The sequence below is a fragment of the Mauremys reevesii genome, linkage group 7 (genome assembly GCF_016161935.1).
Source record: "Mauremys reevesii isolate NIE-2019 linkage group 7, ASM1616193v1, whole genome shotgun sequence".
Taxonomy (NCBI): Eukaryota; Metazoa; Chordata; order Testudines; family Geoemydidae; genus Mauremys; species Mauremys reevesii.
In genome coordinates, this window is record NC_052629.1 from 68,401,047 (window position 1) to 68,424,409 (window position 23,363).

General features: G+C 46.2%; 1 protein-coding gene across 3 annotated transcripts in view; it reads left to right on the forward strand.

Moving 5' to 3' along the window:
* LOC120368851 (cytochrome P450 2H2-like) overlaps positions 1-23,363 on the forward strand; it is a 68,321-nt gene that overhangs the window by 19,301 nt on the left and 25,657 nt on the right. Inside the window, exons 1-3 of one of the 3 annotated variants that reach the window (XM_039481516.1) lie at positions 302-325; positions 17,247-17,281; positions 17,371-17,456. The exons of 1 other annotated variant lie outside the window; for it this stretch is intronic. In XM_039481516.1, coding sequence (XP_039337450.1) covers positions 317-325; positions 17,247-17,281; positions 17,371-17,456 — 130 coding nt within the window. In that variant the 5' untranslated portion in view covers positions 302-316. Of the gene's footprint in view, positions 1-301; positions 326-17,246; positions 17,282-17,370; positions 17,457-23,363 lie in introns of those variants that run through there. One more of the 3 variants, XM_039481517.1, reaches the window with a different exon arrangement.

The window sequence follows — 23,363 nt, forward strand, 5'->3', positions numbered from 1 at the left end:
GAGTTTGCAACGTTCTGTTGAAGCCATTTTGATAAGAAAGTGCCACAGAAGTTTTGTATTGTACTACTGTAGTTGAGTCATCTGAATGAATACTATGATTATCTGTTGTGTCCAGATAAATCAACCTGTGTTTTTCTTTCAACCTTTATAGGTGTACAATTTTTTCCCAACTCTCATGGATTACATGCCTGGGCCTCCCTGGGGGATATTTAAAAATTTTGGGGAGTTCGGAAGATTTGCTCTGGAGAGATTGATGCACAAAGAGTCTTTGGATCTCAACTACTCTTGAGACTTCATTGATGCTTTCCTCATCAAAATGGGAGAGGTACGTGAGGGCAGCAGCCCTTCCCCTTTGCTGTGGTGGGGGCAAAACAGAGGACATGGCCCTGGAGAAGGCCTGAAGGAGAGATCTGGTCTGTGCCCAAGGAATGTACATTATAATGGTCAAGCTCTGCTCTCCTGCTTCGTGTAAAGTAAAAATCCCTGTATTGCACAGAACAGGCCCAAGGCACTGCAGTAATGCTGCTGTTATCTCAGATGCTATGGGCCATTTGTGTCAGATTTTTATAATGATGACAGGTGGGTCACCTATTGGATAGAAGATGACACTTTTTTGGCCTATAAGAATATATCCTGCAGCTTAACAGTCAAAACTGAAAGATCATCACCAAATCTTTTTTCAGGAGCACAAGAATGTCCAGTCAGAATTTAATGTGGAAAGTTCGGTATGAAGCACAGTAGACTTATTTGTTGCTGGAACAGGGACAGCCAGCACCACCGTAAAATTCAGAGTCCTGATTCTTCTGAAATACCCATGTAACTTTAGCGCCCTTGTGGCCAAGATGGAGTCTGCTCTGCAGGCAGCTCTGGCCAAGAGAAGGTGTGCACAGGAATGCAGCAGGAGAAATCCCTTCTACCCCAGGGGCGCCTGTTCCAACCCCCCCAGAGTGAACACACACACACACACACACACAGGAAAAGTATAATGGATATAAGAAAGGGAAATATTTATTTACAGAGGGATGAGAGGAGAAATACAACAAGGGGAAATATAGGGGGACCAGTCAAACAGGGTTACATCCAAACCAAGGCCCCACAGGCCCAGTGGTAGCACAGTCTGAAAGGGCAGACACTGAGCAATGTGTCAGCACACAGAGTTCAGGAATCCTGAGCAAAGTTCCAGTCTGGTGGTGGGTCTTGGGTGCTCCTAGTTGTCTTCAGCGCCAGTGAACTTTCCCCCAACAAACCCCTCCGGTGCCCTCTTCTGCCGCTCTCTGCAAAGCCACACAGAGCGACCACCACTTAACTATCTAGCAACCTCCCTCCTTGTTCCCAATGCAGAGTCACAAGCCCCAGTACTCACAGCTGTGGGCAGCCGTGATACTGGGTCCAGCTCCGGCCTGTCCTTCTCAGGCGATTCCTCCCTGGCCCAGTGCTCCTCCTGGCTCCTGTCTGGGGTGTCCCCAATCAGCCGCCCTGTCCTTCCCAGGCTTTAGGCGGGTTCTCTCTGCTTCCTTTGCGAGGGCCTGCGGGCTGCTGCCTCGCCCTCCCTCCAAGCTCTAGAGTCACCCCCTGGAGTTTCCCTTCTTTTTCCTCCCCCCTAGGAAAAAGTTTTAAAGGGGCCATGCTCTCTAAACCCCAAGGGGGTTACACCCAGAATTAGAAGGTAACAGTCTCTCACACAAACATATACACACACACTCACAAAATGTTAGGTCCTGGGGACAGGGTTGCCATTTCAGATATGTACAGGGGGTAACTTTAACCATGATTCTAAGAGCTATTTAGACACATGGAAACTCTTAGGGTTTTTGGCAGATGATAACTCTAGAAATTAGATGAGAGGAGCACTATATCTAATTCCTATATAAAGAAAAATATATACATGCACACACAAACACCATTTGAAGCCACATTTTAATTTTATATGTAAATTTAGAAAAATCAGGAGATAATACAGCAAGATATTCCCAATCCCAAGACTTGAGGGATCATAAGAACGGCCATCCTGGGTTAGACCAATGGTCCATCTAGCTCAGTATCCTGTCTTCTGACAGTAGCCAATGCCAGGTGCTTCGGAGAGAATGAACAGAGTGGGTGATCTTCGAGTGATCCAGCCTCTGTTGTCCACTCCTAGCTTCTGGCAAACAGAGGCTAGAAACATTGTCACACTCAGAGCATGGGGTTGTATCCCTGCTCATCCTGACTAATAGCCATGGATGGACCTATCCTCCATTAACATAGCTAATTCTTTTTTTAACCCTCTTATAGTTTGGGCCTGTACACCATCCCCTGGCAATGAGTTCCACAGGTTTACTGTGTGTTATATGAAGTTCTTCCTTTTGTTTGTTTTAAACCTGCTGCCTATTAATTTCATTGTGTGTCCCTAGTTCTTGTGCTATTTGAAGGAGTAAATAACATTTCCTTATTCACTTTCTCCATACCAATCAACATTTTATTAGACCTCTATCTTATCCCCCCTTAGTTATCTCTTTTCCAAGATGTACAGTCCTAGTCTTTTTAATCTCTCCTCGTACAGAATCTGTTCCAAACCCCTAATCATTTTTTTGTACCTTTTCTGGTTCCAATATATCTTTTTTGAGATGAAATGGCCAGATCTGCACACAGTATTCAAGATGTGGAGATACCATGGATTTATATAGAGGCATTATGGCATTTTTTGTCTTATCTGTTCCTTTCCTAATGGTTCCTAACATTCTGTTCAATTTTTGACTGCCGCTGCACATTGAGCAGATGTTTTCAGAGAGCTATTCACAATGACTCAAGATCTCTCTCTTGAGGTGTTACAGTAGCAGCCGCGTTAGTCTGTATCCACAAAAAGAACAGGAGTACTTGTGGCACCTTAGAGACTAACAAATTTATTTGAGCATAAGCTTTTGTGGGCTACAGCCCACTTCATCAGATGCATAGAATGGAACATATAGTAAGAAGATATATATACATACAGAGAACATGAAAAGGTGGGAGTTGCCTTACCAACTCTAAGAGGCTAATTAATTAAGATGAGCTATTATCAGCAGGAGAAAAAAAACGTTTGTAGTGATAATCAAGATGGCCCATTTCAGACAGTTTGACAAGAAGGTATGAGGATACTTAACATGGGGAAATAGATTCAATTTGTGTAATGGCTCAGCCATTCCAAGTCTCTATTCAAGCCTAAATTGATGCACATTAATTCAAGTTCAGCAGTTTCTCTTTGGAGTCTGTTTTTGAAGCTTTTCTGTTGCAAAATTGCCAACTTTAAGAGGCTGAAGTGTTCTCCTACTGGTTTTTGAATGTTATGATTCCTGATATCAGATTTGTGGGATCCATTTTTGTTTTTCTTTATTTTCTTGCATCCCCTGAATGTCATGCTTTCAACCAGAAGCAGTCCAGCTCAGTGAATTTTGGAGGCTTCTCTCTGTAACCCCTCTGCCAGGCTGAATTGATAGCAGCAAGGGCCGGGTTCAATACATAGGGGTCCCTTCCCCACAACATAATGCAAACCAGCTTGAGCCCCCACCCAGTGACCTGGGAAAATCTTACACACACCCCTGGGTGCCTCAAGGAGGCAATACTTCCCCTCTCACAAGCACAGACTCTTGGTATAACAGAAAAGGTTTAATTACATAAGATAAACAACAAGCATTAAATTGGGAAAATACCTCAACTAGAGTTCACAGGTCAAACTGTGAGCAAAGACCCACCCCAGCAAATTGGGCTGTGTCCTTCTCTCTGGGCCCTTGAGTCCAGCAACCCCCAAATCACCCACAGTGCCACAATCCAAAAGTCTCTGTCCCGGGTCAGTGCAGCCCCAGAGTTCAAGAGTCCCTCTGCAGAGGTCCCCCTCCCAGCCTGGGTAGAAAGGGGCACCTTACGTGGTTTGGGGCCAACTGCCCTGCCTCTTCGTGGGGTTCTGCTTCCACTAGTCATCCCCGCAAACAGCTCAGCTCCGCTGGCTCTGTGGGCTGCTCCACTCTGCCAGCTGCTCTGGTCCACCAGCTGTCCTGTGATCTGCTCCGGCCGTCCTCGCGAGCTGCTTGGCTCCACTCCGCTCTGCCAGCTGCTCTGCTCCACAGTATTGCTTCAGGCTCCCCCACTCATTGGCACAGTACTCAGTGCTCTCAGCTCAGCAAGTCCAGCTCTTCAGTGATTTCAGCTCTTAGTGATTCCAGCTCACAGTAGGGGAGCCCTAGTGCCAGTGAATTCAGCTCAGTAACCTGTATCTAGATTCTTAAGGGAATCAAAAATTAACTCTGACATTCCACAGTGGAGAGAGACATAGGTAGAACTGGTGCTTCTGGCTCACACAAGGAGCTTATAGCACCAAGTACAGATATCTGTCCCCAGCCTCTCTCCTTTCAATGGGTTTTGGAACCCATGTCCCTTGTCTAGCAAGTGCTATTTAGTTGATAATGAAACCCTCTATCATAAGACAGTTTTGTAGTTCCTCATTTACTTAATCAGGGTGACAACATTTCATTCCTCCTGCCCCAATAACAATGAAATTGGGGGTCCCACAGCTGTGAAAATAACCATCCCATGCTGCTTTGCGGTATGCTAAGTGGGGTGGGAGTGCCAAATGCAAATAACTGAAATACCAATGCAAACACTTGAAACTTCTTTCCGCACTCCCCATAATTTACCACCAGATGTCAGGGTGGGGCTCATCCTGACTCTGCTTACATCTCTTTTGGATAGTATCCACTTTAACTCTTTTCTTCTGCATTTGCTAATTCAGGGCACCACAATGTTCCCTGCACTGAAGTCAGTTCTATATGACAGCAGGGAATTCCCAAACCCAGAGCAATTTAATACAGGACATTTCTTGGATGAAAATGGTGCCTTTAAGAAGAGTGACTTCTTCATGCCTTTTTCTACAGGTAAAAGAAGCTGTTTTTATTTCAGATCCTAGACTGTCTTGTGGCTTTGCCTTGAACTTCCTAGTGGCTCTCAGATTGTTTAGTGCAGAGTGTTTTCAGGTGTCCCATGAAGCAGAGTCTCTCACGCTAGCAAAGCATCTATCCGTCTTTAAAGAGTGTCACTTCCTGCTCCTTGGTTTGAAGTGATTTTTTTGACTAACTGCACACACTTTTCTCTTCTCTCTGCCTGGCAACTTCGTGTCTTGCTTTGTGTGGTGTCTGTTGGGTATAAATTAATCCATGATCAAACATGCTGACAACACTAAAATTGAAGGGAGTACCAAACATACAGTAGGACAAAGCCAACTGCATAGTCATCAGGAGAGAGATCCTAGAAATGTAGGGCTGGAAGAGACCTTGAGAGTTCATCAAGTCCAGCCCACTGCACTCATGTGGGATCACATGAATCTAAACCACCCTGACAGATGTTTGTCCAGCCTGTTTTTAAAACCCTCCAGTGATGGGGATTCCACAACCTCCCTTGGAGGCCTGTTCCAGATCTTAATTACTCTTAGCGTTAAAAAGGTTTTCCTAATGTCTAACCTACGTCTCTCTTGCTGCAGATTAAGCCCATCACTACTTGTCCTACCTTCAGGGGACAAGGAGAAAAATTGATTCCTGTCATCTTTATAACTGTCCTTAACATATTTGAAGACTGTTATCGGGTTCCCCCCTCAGTCATCTTTTCTCAAGACTAGACATGCCCATAGGTCAGGTTTTCTAAATCTTTGATAGTTTTTGTTGCTCTCCTCAGGACTCTTGCCAATTTATCCACATCTTTCCTAAAGTGTGATGCCCAGAATTGGACAGGGTACTCCAGCTGAGACCTGACCAGTTCTGAGCAGAGCAGGACAATTACCTCCCATGTCTTACATATGACACTCCAATTAATAGAGTCCCCACTGTTAGCTTTTTTTGCAACTGCATAACATGGTTGATGTACATTTAATTTGTGATCCACCGTAACCCCCTCCCCAATACTTTTCAGCTTTACTCCTGCTTAGCTGGTTATTTCCATTTTATAGCTGTGCATTATAGTTGCGCAAATATTATAAGCATACTCTCCACTCCATTATCCAAGTCTTTAATGAAAATATCGACTAGTACTGGGCTCAGGAAAGACCTTGCAGGACCCCACTAGATACACCCTCCCAGTTGAAAGCAAACTATTGATAGCTACTCTTTGAGTAAGTTTTTTCAACCATTTGTGCAACCCACCTTATATTAATTTCATCTAGACCACATTTTCCTAGTTTGCTAAGGGCCTCTCTTCTCTAGGCCAGTAGCCCTGTTGAAGAAGGAAATCAGGATGGTTTGGCTTGATATGCTCTTGAGAAATCCATGCTGGCTTGGCAATTCCTCATAACCCTATTCCTTCCAGGCTGACAGGTTTACAATTCCCCTGGTCCTTTTTGTTCCCCTTGTTAAAGCTGGGTACTATGTTTTTCCATCTCCAGTCTTCTGGAACCTCACCCAACCTCGGTGAGCTCTTGAAGATAATTGTTAACGGTTCTGAGATTGCTTTCGTACCTTTCTGAATTCTGAGAGACGGCCATTATCCTCCATGTACTAGCCCTGAATTACTCTGTGCATCTAATTTTAATCCTGAGATTTTGCTTCCATAATAACAGTATTTAAAATCTGCTGCAGAGAAAGATCTCCAGCATGAACTGAAAATTCCTTTTTCGTTACAGGGAAAGGGATTTGCATGGGACAGGGTCTGGCTCAGATGGAGCTATCTTTGGTACTGACAATGATTTTGCAATGAAATAGACTTTTGCGTCAAATGCACCAAAATCATACCAGCGCTATGCTCTTCCTTGATAGAGATTACCTCAATGCCCCAGACCTGTGCATGAATTTGATTGTCTCTGATTCTGGACTCACTTACACAGTGACAGAAATGAACTCATTATCTTGAAACAGAGAAGTTACTAGTTTTGTATGTAACTTGGATTTAACAAAATTAAGTATAATATCAAAAATTAACCGTACAATTGACTCTCAAAGCCATGTACAGTAATCATGTACTGTAATCATGTACTGTTCTCAGACAGGCTCAGGTGTGAAGAGAAGCTGGGTATGTTTTCATTTCATTTGTGGTGTAGCTGACAGCTATGGAAACTTCTATAGGCAGCTGTAAGGCTTCTTTATTGACAAGGAGTTAGTAACAGCCCTTGTTCTCTGACCAGCCAATGAGCAGAAATTGGGATGATGTAATGCTTTTGGCTCGGCATCTTGCTTTGACAGGCAGAGTTTCTGTGCCTTCAGACTGAACTAGAATTCTCCCTCCCCTGCTTGTTCATGCATTTTAAACTAAGCACAGTGTTAATAATTTTGCTTCTCATCAATTTTCTAACTCACCGCAAGACCTATATATGTACATATTTATATAGCTTTATAATACATATTCCAGGCCTGGGATTGAGCTGGGAGATGCAGAAAGCAAGAGAAGATGTATGATCATGTATCATCAATCTGTTAAACTACGTTGACACCAAGGAGCATGGTATATACATCACTCTGAGGAGATAGGTTAGAACATCCCCGCCTATGTTCTTCTTTCTCCTCTACTCTCCTCTTCTTTTCCTCTCTGCTATCCATCTCTTGGCATCATGCCAGCCACTTTGCTACCTCTGTACCTGTCTTAGAATCATAGAATATCAGGGTTGAAAGGGACCTCAGGAGGCCAACTAGTCCAACCCCCTGCTCAAAGCAGGACCAATCCCCAGCTAAATCATCCTAGCCAGGGCTTTGTCAAGCCTGACCTCCCTAGGTAACCCATTCCATCACCTCCCTAGGTAACCCATTCCAGTGCTTCACCACCCTCCTAGTGAAAAAGTTTTTCCTAATATCCAACCTAAACCTTCCCCACTGCAACTTGAGACCATTACTCCTTGTTCTGTCATCTGCTACCACTGAGAACAGTCTAGATCCATCCTCTTTGGAACCCCCTTTCAGGTAGTTGAAAGCAGCTATCAAATCCCCCCTCATTCTTGTCTTCTGCAGACTAAAGAATCCCAGTTCCCTCAGCCTCTCCTCATAAATCAATTGCTCCAGCCCCCTAATCATTTTTGTTACCCTCCACTAGACTCTTCCCAATTTTTTCACATCATCCTTTGTAGTGTGAGGTCCAAAACTGGACACAGTACTCCAGATGAGGCCTCACCAATGCCGAATAGAGTGCCCTCTTTGCTCCTGCAAATCTTGCCTTCAAACCCAACCTTCCACTCTGCTTTGGGTCATCAATGATCCCCCGCCTTAATCCCTTGTGTAGACAGCACTACATAGCTTCTGCCTCCCACAGAGGTGGAATTATTAAGCTGATGTGAGAGTCCTCTCCCATCAGCTTCACCAGAAGCCAGAGGTGAAAGTAAGCTGGTAAGGTCTGGTATGGCGTACTGGCAAGAGCCAGTACGCCGTGCCGGACTGGACCGGACTGGACTGGATCAGCTTCCGTGGTGGTGATTTAAAGGGCACAAAGCTCCAGCCACTGTGGGGAGCCCCGGGCCCTTTAAACCACCGCTGGAGCTCTGGCAGCCAGGCTCGAGCGGGGATTTAAAAGGCCCGGTGCTCCTGCCTCTGCGAGAAGCCCCAGGCCCTTTAAATCCCCACTGAAGCTCCAGCAGCCGGGCTCAGACGGGGATTTAAAGGGTCTGGAGCTCCGCGGTGGCTGGAGCCCCGGCCTCTTTAATTCTTCCCTAAGCCTCGGGGCTCCCAGCTGCCTCTGCAGCTGGTAGCTCCGGGGTGATTTAAAGGCCGTGGGGCTCCCAGCCACAATCGGAGTCCCAGGGCCTTTAAATCTTGAAAGGCCCTGCCTCTTCTGGCTGAGGACATGCCTCTTCCAGTTGGGGCCACACCCCTGCTCAGGACTCTGGCATACCGGTAAGTCCTTTACATTACTTTCACCCCTGCCAGAAGCGCTACAGTGTCAGAGCTGCATCAGTGCTGCTCTCTGCCATGTGGGCTGCTGAGCAGCCAGCGATAGTGGGGCCCGGGGTGCAGAAGAGTCTGGGAGCCCAGGAAGCCCCGAATCCCCAGCAGATCACCAGGCAGATATGCTGAAAACAACACGTTCCTGTGAAGGGCTTCACTTTTTGTGAATGTGCATGGATGAGACATTGGGTGGTGTTTGGAGTAGGGTGACCAGACAGCAAATGTGAAAAATTGGGACAGGGGGTGGGAGGTAATAGGAGCCTATATAAGAAAAAGACCCAAAAATCCGTATAAAATCGGGACATCTGGTCACCCTAGTTTGGAGGGGGGAGCACCCAATATAAAAAGGGGTAAATGATGCAGCTTACTCAGGGCGAGGTTTTTATAGGCTTCCTCATGTTGAGTAGGCCTTGAATAGCATGTCTGGAGCAGTCAGGGATTGTGGTAGGCAGCACCAGTAAGAGCCTCTGTGGGTGGGACACCTAGCGCTGATTGAGCCCATAGGACTCTCAGGCTGCTGTGGGTGGCGGTGTGGACACAGAAGCCGCCCAGCAGTCAGCAGACCTGGGTTACAGACCCAGGGATCCTCACACTTGAATTCCAGGAAGCCTGTTTCCTGGCAGCTCACCAGGCAGATATGTGGAAATCAACATGTTCCTGTGAAATGCTTCACTTTCCATGAATTGGCATTTTCTGCTGCCTCCCACCTCCTGCTAGATCTCAGAACAAGTGTGTGTATTCTGGGTGTGTAATGCAACCTCTCCTTCTTTATTCCCTGCCTGTCCTTCCTGGACAAGCCACACCCCTATACACCAATGTTCCTGTCATGAGATTTATGCCACCAAGTCTCAGTGATGCCAATTAAGTCATTACTTAGTTTTTGTACTAACACTTTCAGTTCTTCTTTCATTCCCAGTTCTCCTGGCATTTGTGTGTAGACACCTAAGATATTGAGTGGATACCCCCACTCTACTGCTCAAGGGCAGTGACATAGACTCTGGCCACTGGGCCATGCTGCCTTGAAGGCAAGGGCAGCTTCATATACTCTGGCCATTTGAGCTGTAACCAGGGCCGGGGCAAGGATATTTTGTGCCCTAGGCGAAACTTCCACCTTGCGCCCCCCCCCCCCGAGCATCGCTTATTAAAAACTTTTAAAATGAATGCTGCATAATGTGGCATTGTTCATTAGAATTAATACACGTTCGGCTTGAAAATGTATTAATTTAATTATTTAGTCTACATATTTAATGAAAATAAATGAATAACCTGACCGTGTTGACGTTATTGTTTTCACTTTGCACAACATAGCATGGATCTTAAAATAAATCACATACCTTATACACAATACACTGTCACAAAGTAACACGTTATCATTTATTTTTCTGCGCTTTCAGTTTAGCAAATTTAGAAACAAGTTCCTCCAAGTCAATGCTGTGAGCAATGTCATGTTCTATTGACAAGGTAGATAGCTCAACAAGTCTTTGTTGCAACATTGATGTTCGCATGTATATTTTTATCAACTTGAGCTTCGAGAAGCTTCGTTCATCACTGGCCACAGAAACTGGGAGAGTGAAGAGGATGCCAAGAGCAATAACTGTGTTGGGGGACACTATCTGTCAGTTTATTTGTGCATATGAAGTTCAATACATCTTGTGGTGATGCACTCTTTTGGACTCGTCGTGCAATAGCTTGCAATTCATTGCACAAGTCAAAGGCATCAATATCTTTGGATTCACCATGTTGCAAAGCTTGCTCCAGATTCAAGCAATGTTCCATAATTTGCTTTGGTGTTGTATTTTGCAAACTGTAAACATCATATAGAAAGCCAAATACTGAACTAATTTGCTGCATCAATGTGAATCTTTCTTCAACTGAATGTATTGCTGTGTTGATGACTGCAAAGTAAAAGTTCACTTTGAATTTTTCTTTCAGATTATAAATAGGTTCGTCATCTGCTTCATATGTGAACTGCTTCCTCTTGTTTCTAATACGGATTGGATTTGGTTCAAAAAGTGCCGGTACATCCAACTCCTCCGCAAGTTCACCTGCATCTACCAATGTTTTCTCAAAGTCTGCATCACTTCTGCGGCCTACAAGAAACTTCTTGGTTTCTCCAAGTTGATTAATGACGTCACTTATGTCGAATTATTTCGCCTAAAGTTGTTTGCTAGTCATGTTGATCTCAAACAATATGTCATTACACACAACAAGAGAAACAAGAAACTTGAAACTAGAAATGGCTTTTGCAAGATCCTTTGCATCAACTCGTGACGTATTGCCAGATGATCCTGTTAGAGTAGTGTCTTCATAGATGTCTATCAGAGCATCATAGATGTCACCAAGCTGATAGTGAAGAGGTTTCAAGGCATCAGTTTGATTTTCCCATCTTGTTTCACTCAATGGTTTAACTGTGAGATTAGATACGTGGTGTTAGAACTTCCCAGCGATGTGTAGAAGCTGAGAAATACACATACACACGTTGAACTAAATCAAAGAAGGCAGTTGCCTCCAAGCAACACTTTGCAGCATCATTAACAACCAAATTCAATGAATGTGCACTGCAAGGAACGAAAAAGGCTCGTGGATTAATATCCAAAATTCTTCGCTGGACACCATTTCTTTTCATATTGCATCCATTATCATACCTTTGACCACACAAGTTTTCTATGGGCAGTGACATCTCTTCTAACTGGTGAAGAATAGTTTCTGTCATACTAGCTCCAATTGTCTCCATAAGCGACACAAATCCCAAGAAGTGTTCCTTTATGAATACAGATTCAGTCTCATTCTCTGTCTCTGAAGTAGGCCTATCCACAAACCAAATGATTATGGTAATTTGTTCAATGTGGCCTGCATCTGGTGTACAATCTAGAATGATCGAAAAGTATTTTGCAGCAGAAGCAGATGCTAGGATTTTTTGTTTGATGGCATTGGATAGAAGCTGAATAAGCTCATTCTAAATGTCTTTCCCTAGGTGACGTAAACATTGATTAAGAGATCAGGATGACTTTTCCTGAAAATTAAGCAATGTTGATTGTAATCAGAAATACACCATTTTTGGTCACCTATGCTTCCTTCCTTCATTCTTTCATATCAAAATCTACTACTTTTTATTCTACCATAATATTGAATTATTGTTATTAATAAAATTTATAAAAGTAGAATGGCAGATACTCCGTCATACTGGGGTATTGGGTTAGGTGGGGAAGGGAAGCAGACTGGGTTCGGGTCATTGGGGGATCGGGTTTGGCTGGGGAGTGCAAGGGGAGCAGACCGGGTTTGGGTGTGGAGGGGAGTGGCAGACGAGGTAGGATTCATAGAGCCGCAAGGTGAAATGGGCGCTCTCCTCTCCAGTCCCTGACATGTAGCAGTGGGCCGAGTCACAGTGCAATTGCAACAGGGCAATGGGAGTGTGTCGCCAGTCCGTCCTGTGCCCAGGCTGGGGAGTTGAATGCTGGGCTCTCGCTCTGGCAGGGGAGCGTGGGGCAGGCAGGACTGTGAGGCAGAGAGTGCGTGGCCCTCACACCAAATCAGGGTTGGGAGGGTAGAAAGCTGGGGCACAGGGAGGTGGGTTAAAGTGGCTTAGCCGCCTCTCCATGCAAGAGAGCCCACAGAGCTGCCAGCCGTGGCTTCCCTCCCTTCTCTCCCCAGAGAGCAGAGCCTCTGCCTTGGAAAACCTGCAGCCTGCTCTCCGAGGAGCATGCCATGCAAGCTGGCCCCAGCTGCACTGCAGTGACAGCACAGCTCAGGCCCAGCTAGGATGACCAGACAGCAAATGTGAAAAATTGGGACGGGGGTTGGGGGTAATAGGAACCTAAATAAGAGAGAGACCCAAAAATCAGGACTGTCCCTATAAAATTGGGACATCTGGTCACTCTAGCCCCAGCAGAAGATCTTACACCCCCCCCAGCTGCTCCACTCTCCTTCTAGCTGTTGCTGTGCAATCTACTACAAGACAGAGGAGCTAGTACTGTAATAATGTACCTTCCAACACAGCAATCTGTACAATGATTGATTCACAATCAAAGGACTTCACATGGCTGGAGTCAGGGAGCAATTGGGGCTTCCCTGGTTTTCTAAACGGCAGGAGACAGGATTCGGAGAGCAGTTCCCTGGGAGCGTGGTTCTTATCACCGCCTCCTCCCTATAGTCTGTGATCTAATCAAAGAACTTCGCTGGCTTCCTAAATGGCAGGAGTGGGAGAGCAATCCATTGGGAGCCTGATTCTTATCTACGTCCTCCCTACAGTCTGCGATCTGCAGCCTGAGCCTGCGTCTATTTTTAGGCACCGGCTTTTTAGCGCCCCCCAGATCTCGGCACCCTAAGCGGCTGCCTAACTTGCCTAGTGCTTCCACCAGCCCTGGCTGTAACCCTGGTTTTCATCTTTCTCAGTGTGATGCCTGTGGAGAGGTGCATCAACCCTGCAGCACCTCCTCTATGTTGAAAGAGGAAGACAGCTGAGTCCTGATTTGCTGTTTTTGCTACTTGATTGGCTAGTGACTGACATCAAGCTTACAGCACAGGCTACCCTGGCTGAAAAGAAGTGGCCAAACTGCAGACTGAGAGGAGCAGCTGCAGTACCAAGCATGGCCTGAAGAGGGCACTGCAGAATAACCCTGTCAGCTACACCGTTCTTGGCCTCTCTGGCACATTTCCCAGGCTCTGATTTCTGATTTTGCTGCTTCTTATGGAAGTGGAGCCCCTGTTCCAGTGCTGTGCAATACTGTGTAGCTTAAACATACCCTCTCCCAGAATTGCACTTAAGGTACGAGCCTTCTGCATGACAGTTTAACTCTCTTCAGAGGCACGTGATAATGGTGAAGCATGTCACACATGGAGGCTTTACTCACAAGTCTCACACGACAGTTTTTGCTTACTTGTGTGAGGACTAGACAGAGAGTACAGATGATTTAAAAAACACTTAAATGCAGTGCTCTTCCCTAGTTCACCTGTCCCTTGGGAGTCCTAGGTAGGCTCATCTGGGGTTAAGTGGCTCAGCAGGGTTCCCTGCCTCATCAGTTTTCTGAAACTGCTGCAACAGGGGAGTTGTTTCCATCACCCCTCCCCTCCCCCCAACAGGCGAGTGCAGGTTTCTGTAACCAGGGCAAGCAAAGGAACATAAGCACAGTCATGCTGGGTCAGACCAATGGTCCATCTAGCTCAGTGTCCTGCCAACAGTGGTCAGTGCCAGGTGCTTCGGAGGGAGTGAACCATTTCCTATCATTCATTCACAGCATCTGGCAGTCAGAGGTTAGGGACATCTAGAGCATGGGGTTGTGTCTCTGACCATCTTGGCTAATAGCCATTGATGGGCTTATCATCCAGGAACCTATCTAATTCTTTTTTTGAACCCAGTTATACTTTTGGCCTTCACAAAATTCCCTGGCAACAAAGTCCACAGGTTAACTATCCACTGTGTCAAGAAATTCTTCCTTTTGTTTGTTTGAAATCTGCTGCTTATTAATTAAATTGGCATAGGTGCTAGAACTATGGGTGCGGGGGGTGCTACTGCATCTCCTGGATTGAAAAGGTTTCAATTATCTGCAGGGTTTACAGTTTGGTTCCATGGCTCTCAGCACCCCCACTATACAAATTATAGACTTATAGACACATAGACTTTAAGGTCAGAAGGGACCATTATGATCATCTAGTCTGGCCTCCTGCACAACGCAGGTCACAGAATCTCACCCACCCACTCCAGTAACAATCCCCTAACCTATATCTGAGTTATTGAAGTCCTCAAATTGTGGTTTCAAGACCTCAGCTTGCAGAGAATCCTCCAGCAAGTGACCCGTGCCCCACGCTGCAGAGGAAGGCGAAAAACCTCCAGGGCCTCTGCCAATCTGCCCTGGAGGATAATTCCTCCCTGACCCCAAATATGGCGATCAGTTAAACCCTGAGCATTAAACCAATTACCAGCCAGCACCCAGGAAAGAATTCTGTCTAGTGACTCAGGGTACGTCTACACTATGGGATTATTCCAATTTTACATAAACTGGTTTAGTAAAACAGATTGTATAAAATCGAGTGCACGCGGCCACACTAAGCACATTAAATCGGTGGTGTGCGTCCACAGTCCGAGGCTAGCATCGATTTCTGGAGTGTTGCACTGTGGGTAGCTATTCGGTAGCTATCCCATAGTTCCCGCAGTCTCCCCCGCCCCTTGGAATTCTGGGTTGAGATCCCAGTGCCTGATGGGGCAAAAATCATTGTCGCGGGTGGTTCTGGGTAAATGTCATCAGTCATTCCTTCCTCTGGGAAAGCAACCGCAGACAATCATTTCGCGCCCTTTCCCCCTGGATTGCCCTGGCAGACGCCATAGCATGGCAACCATGGAGCCTGTTTTTCCTCTTGTCACTGTCACCGTATGTGTACTAGATGCTGCTGACAGAGGCGATTCAGCAGCACTACACAGCAGCATTCATTTGCTTTTGCATGATAGCAGAGATGGTTATCAGCCGTTCTGTACCATCTACCATGCCATTGTAAATTGGCAATGAGATGACGGTTACCAGTCCTTTTGTGCTGTACCATCTGCTGCTGTCATAGATGCCCCTGGCTGAGATCGGCCGGGGGCGCAAAAGACAAAAATGGGAATGACTCCCTGAGTCAATCCCTCCTTTATGGTATCTAAAAATAGAATCAGTCCTGCCTAGAATACGGGGCAAGTGTACTAGAGAACCAGTGTATCAGAGAACCAGAGAGCACAGCCACTCCGTGTCAGATCCCGCAGAAATGATGTGCTGCATGCCATTCATAGGGGGTGCCCCTGCAACAACCCCACCTGTTGATTCCCTCCTCCCCCAGCCTTCCTGGGCTACTGTTGCAGTGTCCCCCATTTGTGTGATGAAGTAATAAAGAATGCAGGAATAAGAAACAGTGACTTGTTAGTGAGATAAAATGAGGGGAAGGCAGCCTCCAGCTGCTATGATAGTCCAGACAGGACATTAAGCAGTGTGGGGGAGAGGAGCCCAGCATCCCGCTGCTATGATAGTCCAGGCAGAACAGAATCTTTTCTTTACACATGAAGGGCGGGGGCTGATGGAGCTCAGCCCCCTGTTGCTATTGAAGATGGTTACCAGCCGTTCTGTACCATCTACTGGGAATGATCAGGAGTTTTTTACCCAGGCGCCCCCAGCGGACCTCACCGGAGGCCAGCAAGGAGCACTCACGGGCTGATGATGAGGATGGATACCAGTCCTTTTGTACTGCACCATCTGCCACAAGGCTGATGATGACGAAGGATATCAGCCATATTGTACCATCAGCCACCCATGAGGGGGGGCGAGGATGCCGCTGTTGACTGCTGCAGCATCACGTCTATCAGCAGCATTCAGTAAACATAGGGTGACATTTAAAAGAGTCAAGAGAGGATTTTTTTCCCTTTTACTTCTGGGGGTGGGTGAGGGGGGTAAATTGACGAGCTATGCCCTGAACCACCGCGGACAATGTGTTTGACACTACAGGCATTGGGAGCTCAGCCAAGAATGCAAATGCTTTTCGGAGACTGCAGGAACTGTGGGATAGCTTGAGTCCTCAGTCGTCCCCCCACCCCCATGAGCGTCCATTTGATTCTTTGGCTTTCCGTTACGTTTGTCACGCAGCAGCGTGCTGAGTCCCTGCTGTGGCCTCTGTCTGGAGATTTTTTAAAATTGCTTTGGAATTTCGTCTTCTGTAACGGAGCTCTGATAGAACAGATTTGCCTGCCCATACAGCGATCACATCCGTATGGTCCATGCTGGAGCTCTTTTTGGATTTTGATTTCGGACTGCATCGCCACCCGTGCTGATTGGAGCTCCAAGCTGGGCAAACAGGAAATGATATTCAAAAGTTTGCGGGGCTTTTCCTGTGTACCTGGCCACTGCATCCAAGTTCTGATTGCTGTCCAGAGCGGTCAGTGGTGCATTGTGGGATACCGCCCGGAGGCCAATACCGGCCACACTAACCCTAATCCGATATGGTAATACCGATATTAGCGCTACTCCTCTCGTTGGGGAGGAGTACAGAAACTGGTTTAAAGAGCCCTTTATACCGATATAAAGGGCCTCTTAGTGTGGACGGGTGTGGCGTTAAATCGGTTTAACACTCCTAAAACCGGTTTAAACGCGTAGTGTAGGCCAGGGCTCAGATCCCACCCCAGCACCCCTGTTCATTGAGTGAGCACTGGTCCTTGCGTTATGTGAAGGGGTAAATAACACTTCCTTCTTCACTTTCTCCACACCAGTCACGATTTTATAGATGTCTGTCATATCTGCTCTTAGTCATCTCTTTTCTAAATTGAACAGTCCCATTCTTTTTAATCTTCTCTGACATGAAAGCTGTTCTATACCCCATATCATTTTTGTTGCCTTTTTCTACATTTTCCAATTCTGATATATCTTTTTTAAGATGGGGCGACCAGAACTGCATGCAGTATTCAAAGTGTAAGTATACCATGGATATATGTAGCGTCATTATGATATTTACTGTCTTTATTATCTAGCCATATCTTAATGGTTCCTAACATTATTAGATTTTTTGACTGCCACAGAATACCGAGCAGATGTTTTCAGCGAACTATCCACAATGACTCCAAGTCTCTTTGTTCAGTGGAAAAAGGTAATTTAGACCCCCATCATTTTGTATATATAGTTGGGATTATATTTTCCAATGTGCATTGCCTTGCGTTTATCAACATTGAATTTCATCTGCCATTTTGTTGCCCAGTTTTGTGAAATCCCTTCGTAAGTCTTCACAGTCTGCTGTGGAGTTAACTGTCTTGAGCAATTTTGTATCGTCTGAAATTTTGCCACCTCTTTGTTTACCCCCTTTTCAAGATTGTTTATAAATATGTTGAACAGCACTGGTCCCAGGACAGATCCTTGGAGGGCTCTGCTATTTACCTCTCTGCACCATGAAAACTGACCGTTTAATCCTACACTTTGTTTCCTATCTTTTAACCAATTACTGACCCACGAGAGAACCTTCCTTCTTATCCCATGACAGCTTACTTTGCTTAAGAGCTTTTGGTGAGAGACTTTGTCAAAGGCTTTCTGAAAGTACAAGTACACTATATCCACTATATCACTCTTGTTCACAAGTTTTGTTGACTCCATATAAGAATTCTAATAGATTGGTGAGGCATGATTTCCCTTTACAAAAGCCATATTGACTCTTCCCCAGTATATTGTGTTCAACTATGTGCCTGATCATTCTATTTTTTACTACAGTTTCAACCAATTTGCCTGGTGCTGAAGTTAGGCTTACCGGCCTGTAATTGCCAAGATTGCCTCTGGAGCCTTTTTAAAAAATTGGTGTTACATTACCTGTCCTCCAGTCATCTGGTACAGAGGCTGATTTAAGTGATAGGTTACATACCATAGTTAGCAGTTCTGCAATTTCACATTTGAGCTCTTTCAAAACTCTTGGGTGAATACCATATGGGCCTGGTGACTTACTACTGTTTATCAATTTGTTCCAAAACCACCTCTAATGACACCTCAGTCTGGGACAGTTCCTCAAATTTGTCACCTAAAAGGAATGGCTCTGCCTCACATCTGCTGCACTGAAGACCAATGCAAAGAATTCCTTTAGCTTCTCCACAACAGCCTTGTCTTCCTTGAGTGCTTCTTTAGTACCATGCTCATCCAGGAGGGATGTAATCTGTGCTATAGCTGAGGGGTCCCTGCAGTTTCCAGCACAGCAGTGTCAGAGACCTAGAGATACAGGGTCTATTCTTGTCGTCAAGTCTTCAAAGGGAGAATCAGCTCTGATGAAGTGTGAGGTGCCCGTTTTACTGCAGCAGCTCTTCATATGAGTGACATGGCCTGCAGAGATTGATGTGACCTCAAGAAGGAAATGTCCATCACTGCAGACCAGAGCAGCTCAGGGATAGTCAGGTTGTAGCCCTTATGGAAATCTCTTCATTGGCAATTGCGATGTTCCGAGATGAGATGCTTGTTTTATGTGCACGTCAGGCAGTCACTTTATTACAAGAAAGGTTGAGCCATTAAGCCAGTTGAGATTGTGGAAAAGGATGATCTTGTGCCTAAAGCATTGTTCTGAGATCTGCCACTAACTGACCAAGAATCTGGTCAACTTTGTAAAAACCCTGTTTATCACAGCACCTACTAGATGTCTAGGGCAATAGTCTGCTCTCATTGCACGTTATAAATCTAGAATCACCCCACCAAAGTTAGTGGAGTTATTCTGGATTTTCATGAGTGTAAATGAGAGCAGAATTTAGCCCCTGGCCCATAAAATAGCTCCATCCCCATCTGTCCTTGGTTCCCCATCTCCATTAGTAGACAAAGCCACCTATACAAGCTAACCAGTTCAGGGGAGTGAGTCCAGAGCAGGTAGTCTGTGCAGGAGAAATACTAGTAAAGCAATTGCACTAAAAAAGACTTGGTGTGTGTGTGTGTGAGAGAGCAGCAAAATGGATAAGAGTTTGCAATTCAACTGCAGAGGAAATGAAGCCAATGTAATTTTGGGCTGTGTGCACAGAAACCTTATAAGTTAGCGAAGTGGTAGGGGGAATTTAAGAAGGATCTGTGAGATCACAGTTAGGTCATTGCCCACCAGCAGAGGCATTTTAGTGCCAAAAAGGTATCACCAAACTGACAGGAATTCAACTAAAACTAAACAAGGAAGAGGCCAGTAGGCATTGACAGAAGAGGAGAGATTAAAATCACTACATAAGTACAGCTCAGCTGTAAAAGCCATGATAAGTAACTGAGGGGTTTACACAGCAAGGAGGGAGAGCAGCTCCTGAGATTTCAGGATGTAACTAGGAGCCACAAGAAGAGATACAGCCCAGTAAAACCTAGACATTTTGGCTGAATCTCACATAACAATTCTGAAAAGCGAATTCTACGGATGGCAGAAGTGATGGAAGCCCCTTCATTTGGGACAGCAAAAGCTGCACAGAGAAGGCCCTTGTCAGCACTGCCATCCCAGTTGTATCACAGGCACTTCAGGCTGAGCACCTCCATTGATCTAAGCTGCAGGTGAATGGTCAGGGAGGCAGGCAGGACTCTTGGTCACCAGGGCTCAGACCAGCTAGGCCTTTAAAGGCCAAAACCAGCCCCTTGAATTGCACCTGGAAGCTCTCGTGCAGGCAGCTGCTGTGCTGTAGAATAATTCCTCCAGGAAGTGTACAGGTGGCATGCTACCTTTGCCCTCTAGCTGCTGTCTCTGCTTTCCTGTGACACGTCTCCTGCTGGGCCAGAAACAGAGCAGCCACTGGCAGGGCAGGCTGCAGCTACTCAGAAAACAGTGGAAAGTTTCGCTATCTCATTTCTATACCTAGTTCTGTCCATAATAAAGGGTTTATCCTGACGCCAGTCTGCTCATCAGTAAGATCCTACAGCTGGTCCGGTCCTGGAGGTTGGTGCAATATGTTCTCAGCATCAAGGTCCTCCTGTTTATCAGGCTAGTACATTTAACACCAGCTTCAGACACTGGGTGATTTCAAGGTGTAGCCTCAGTACACTACAGGGTCGCACATTTTGTTCCTTCTATAGGCTGAGTGTACGGCACTCACCAAGGGCTCCTTGTATTCTTCTATACTCCCAACTCCCTGCGTGCCATTCTTCCTTCCTCCTCTATTTCAGGGACTCCCGAAAACCCCCACCCCCTCCCTCATGCAAGTGGCTCTTTGTATCCCCTGTTGCCCCCTGAGCCCCACCATGGTCTGTCAATCTTTCCCCAAGCCAGGGGCTTTGTGTGCCCCTCTCATTCTCTTCCCTCCCCTATTTTCCTCATACATTCTTCCCCCCATCCAGGGTCCCTCATTCTCCCCCACCAGAGGTTCTGTGTACCCCCAATTTCACCCTTCCCAACATTGGTTGGGGCTCTCTTGTGCCCCTGCATTACCCCAGACCATTGTCCCCATTCTGCCTCCCACGCCAGGGTCTCTGTGTGCACCCCTACTGCCCCCTTCCACCAGGCCTTCCCATTCCCCTTCCCTCCACCATTCTTCCTTTTTTTTCCTTTCTTCTTTGTTCCTTTCTTTTCTTTTAGGGTGTCAGCATCTGAAATCTGCATTGGACGGATCAGCAGAGCTGAGATGAGGGGTGCTGGTTGGAAGGTGGTAATGGCTGCCATCCATTGGTACATTGCCCTGTGGACAGTGACAGAGGTGGCTGAAGCTGTTGGCTTTGCAAACCAGATGCCCAAGGGCTTTGTGGCTCCCCAGTGTAGCCCTTTCCTTTTTGCCAGTTTTCACCCAAACCAGTAGACTTCTGCTCACTGAGGCCCAGAACATTCCCTGAAATGTCGGAATCTATCGGCTGTAGCATTCAGGAGCTATCATGTTACAGACAGACAGTCACATACAGAAATGCCATTGAGATGAGTGTCAGCCTTGCTTCACTTGGCACATTACGGTAGTCTGGTCTTGAGTAACAAAGGGGTGGGTCAGTGTAAGAAGGTCCCTGCATGTGAACCAGGCACACTCCCCTCACAAAGTACACATGGAAGGATGTGTATCTGTTTGCTCTGCTACACAAACACTGAGCAACAGCCCATGGTCTATCTGTAAACTGCACTCTGGAGTCAGTCCACCTGCTTTGGATGTCAGACGAAGTGGTGAGGGACAGGTGCTGCCATGATGGATAGTCTAAACACCCAGCCGGGACAGAAGGGGTAAATTTCACCGATTACATATTACCTGGGAATTGAAGGGGCCCTTCTTCGTGGAGACCACAAAAAGATGGTAGTAGTGGAAACATGGTCATCCCCTGCCCCGAGAAGTGAATGCCCCAGGGTCCAGCCTGCTGGTGGACTCTGCCCTCTTGGCTACTGCTTGCCCTTTGGCAATGCTAGGCTGAATTCTCCTCATGCTGGGCTCTACTGCTCCTCAGCTGCAGGAAGTGCTGGGGAGCTGCTGAGAGCAAGCCCTTCTCTCAGTCCTCACACCTATGGCTTTGGTTGGCCAGTGGTGCTGGTGGGGGGCACAAGGGAGGTCAGCTCAGAGGGGACCTGACAGGGTGGTGGGGGGAGCACCAGCCCACTTCCCCAGTTCTAAAATAGGGATAAGAATACCTCCTTTCTCCCACTTTTTCTATGTTTGGCCTGTTTAGACTGTGAGCTCTTTGAGGCAGGGACTGCCTCCCACTTCGTGTGTATGTACAGCCCCTAGCACAACTGTGCCCTGTCTTCCTTGGGGCCTCTACAGGCTATTGTGATACAAATCATTATTAAGAATAAGAAGGGCCCTCAAAGGCCATGATCACCCATATTGAGTCCTCAGCATCTCACCTCCTGTTCTGAAAACCTTATGTGGGTATGAATATCTATTCAATATCTTAGGTTAGGTCATGCACTAGATCTCTCCAAGATCATTGAAATAAACCTTATTTACAGTCTCCTAGGGCAGTGATACTCAATAGATGGCCAGCCAAGGCTTCCTGGGGCCTGCCAGCCAGTGCTTAATTTCTGCCAGGGCTTGGCAGTTCTTATGCACAGCTGTTTGCACCCCCCCCCCCAGATATTAAAACATACTCTGGGTTAATTAATAAGTAAAAAGTGATTTTATTAAATATAAAAAGTAGGCTTTAAGTGGTTCCAAGTAATGAGAGAGAACGAAGTAAATTACCAAACAAAATAAAATAAAACATGCGAGTCTAAATCTAATGCAGTAAGAAAACTGAATACAGATTAAAATCTCACCCTCAGAGATGTTTCAATAAGCTTCTATCACAGACTGGACCCCTTCTAGTCTGGGCCCAAGCCTTCCCCTGGTACAGTCCTTGTTCCAGCTCAGGAGGTAGCTAGGGGATTTCTTATTATTGCAGCCCCCTTTGTTCTGTTCCACCCCTTATATATCTTTTGCACAAGGCGGGAATCCTTTGTGCCTCTCTGCGTTCCCACTGCTCCTTCTAAGGCCTGGTCTACACTGGGGGGGTGAGGTCGATGTAAGATACACAACTTCAGCTACTGGAATAGTGTAGCTGAAGTCGATGTATCTTATTTCAACTTACCTCCCGTCCTCACGGTGCGGGATCGACGGCCACGGCTCCCCCCGTCGACTCCGCTACCACTGCTCACCCTGGTGGAGTTCCGGAGTCGACAGGAGCACGTTCGGGGATTGATATATTGCATCTTGATGAGACACGATATATTGATCCCTGATAAATCGATCACTACCCGCTGATCTGGCGGGTAGTCTGGACGTACCCTTAATGGAAAAGCACCAGGTTAGAGATGGATTCCAGTTCAGGTGACATGATCATGTGTCACTGTAAGACTCCAAACCCTCATTCTTCCCAGCCTGACTCATAGGAAGGCCTGCAAGCAAACAGAGCCATCCACAGTCAATTGTCCTGGTTGATGGGAGCCATCAAGATTTCAAACCACCATTAATGGCCCACACTTTGCATAACTACAATAGGACCTCAGAGTTATAGTTCATATTTCTAGTTTCAGATACAAGAGTGATACATTTATACAAATAGGATGACCACACTCAGTAGATTATAAGCTTTGTAATGATACTTTACAAGAGACCTTTTGCATGAAGCA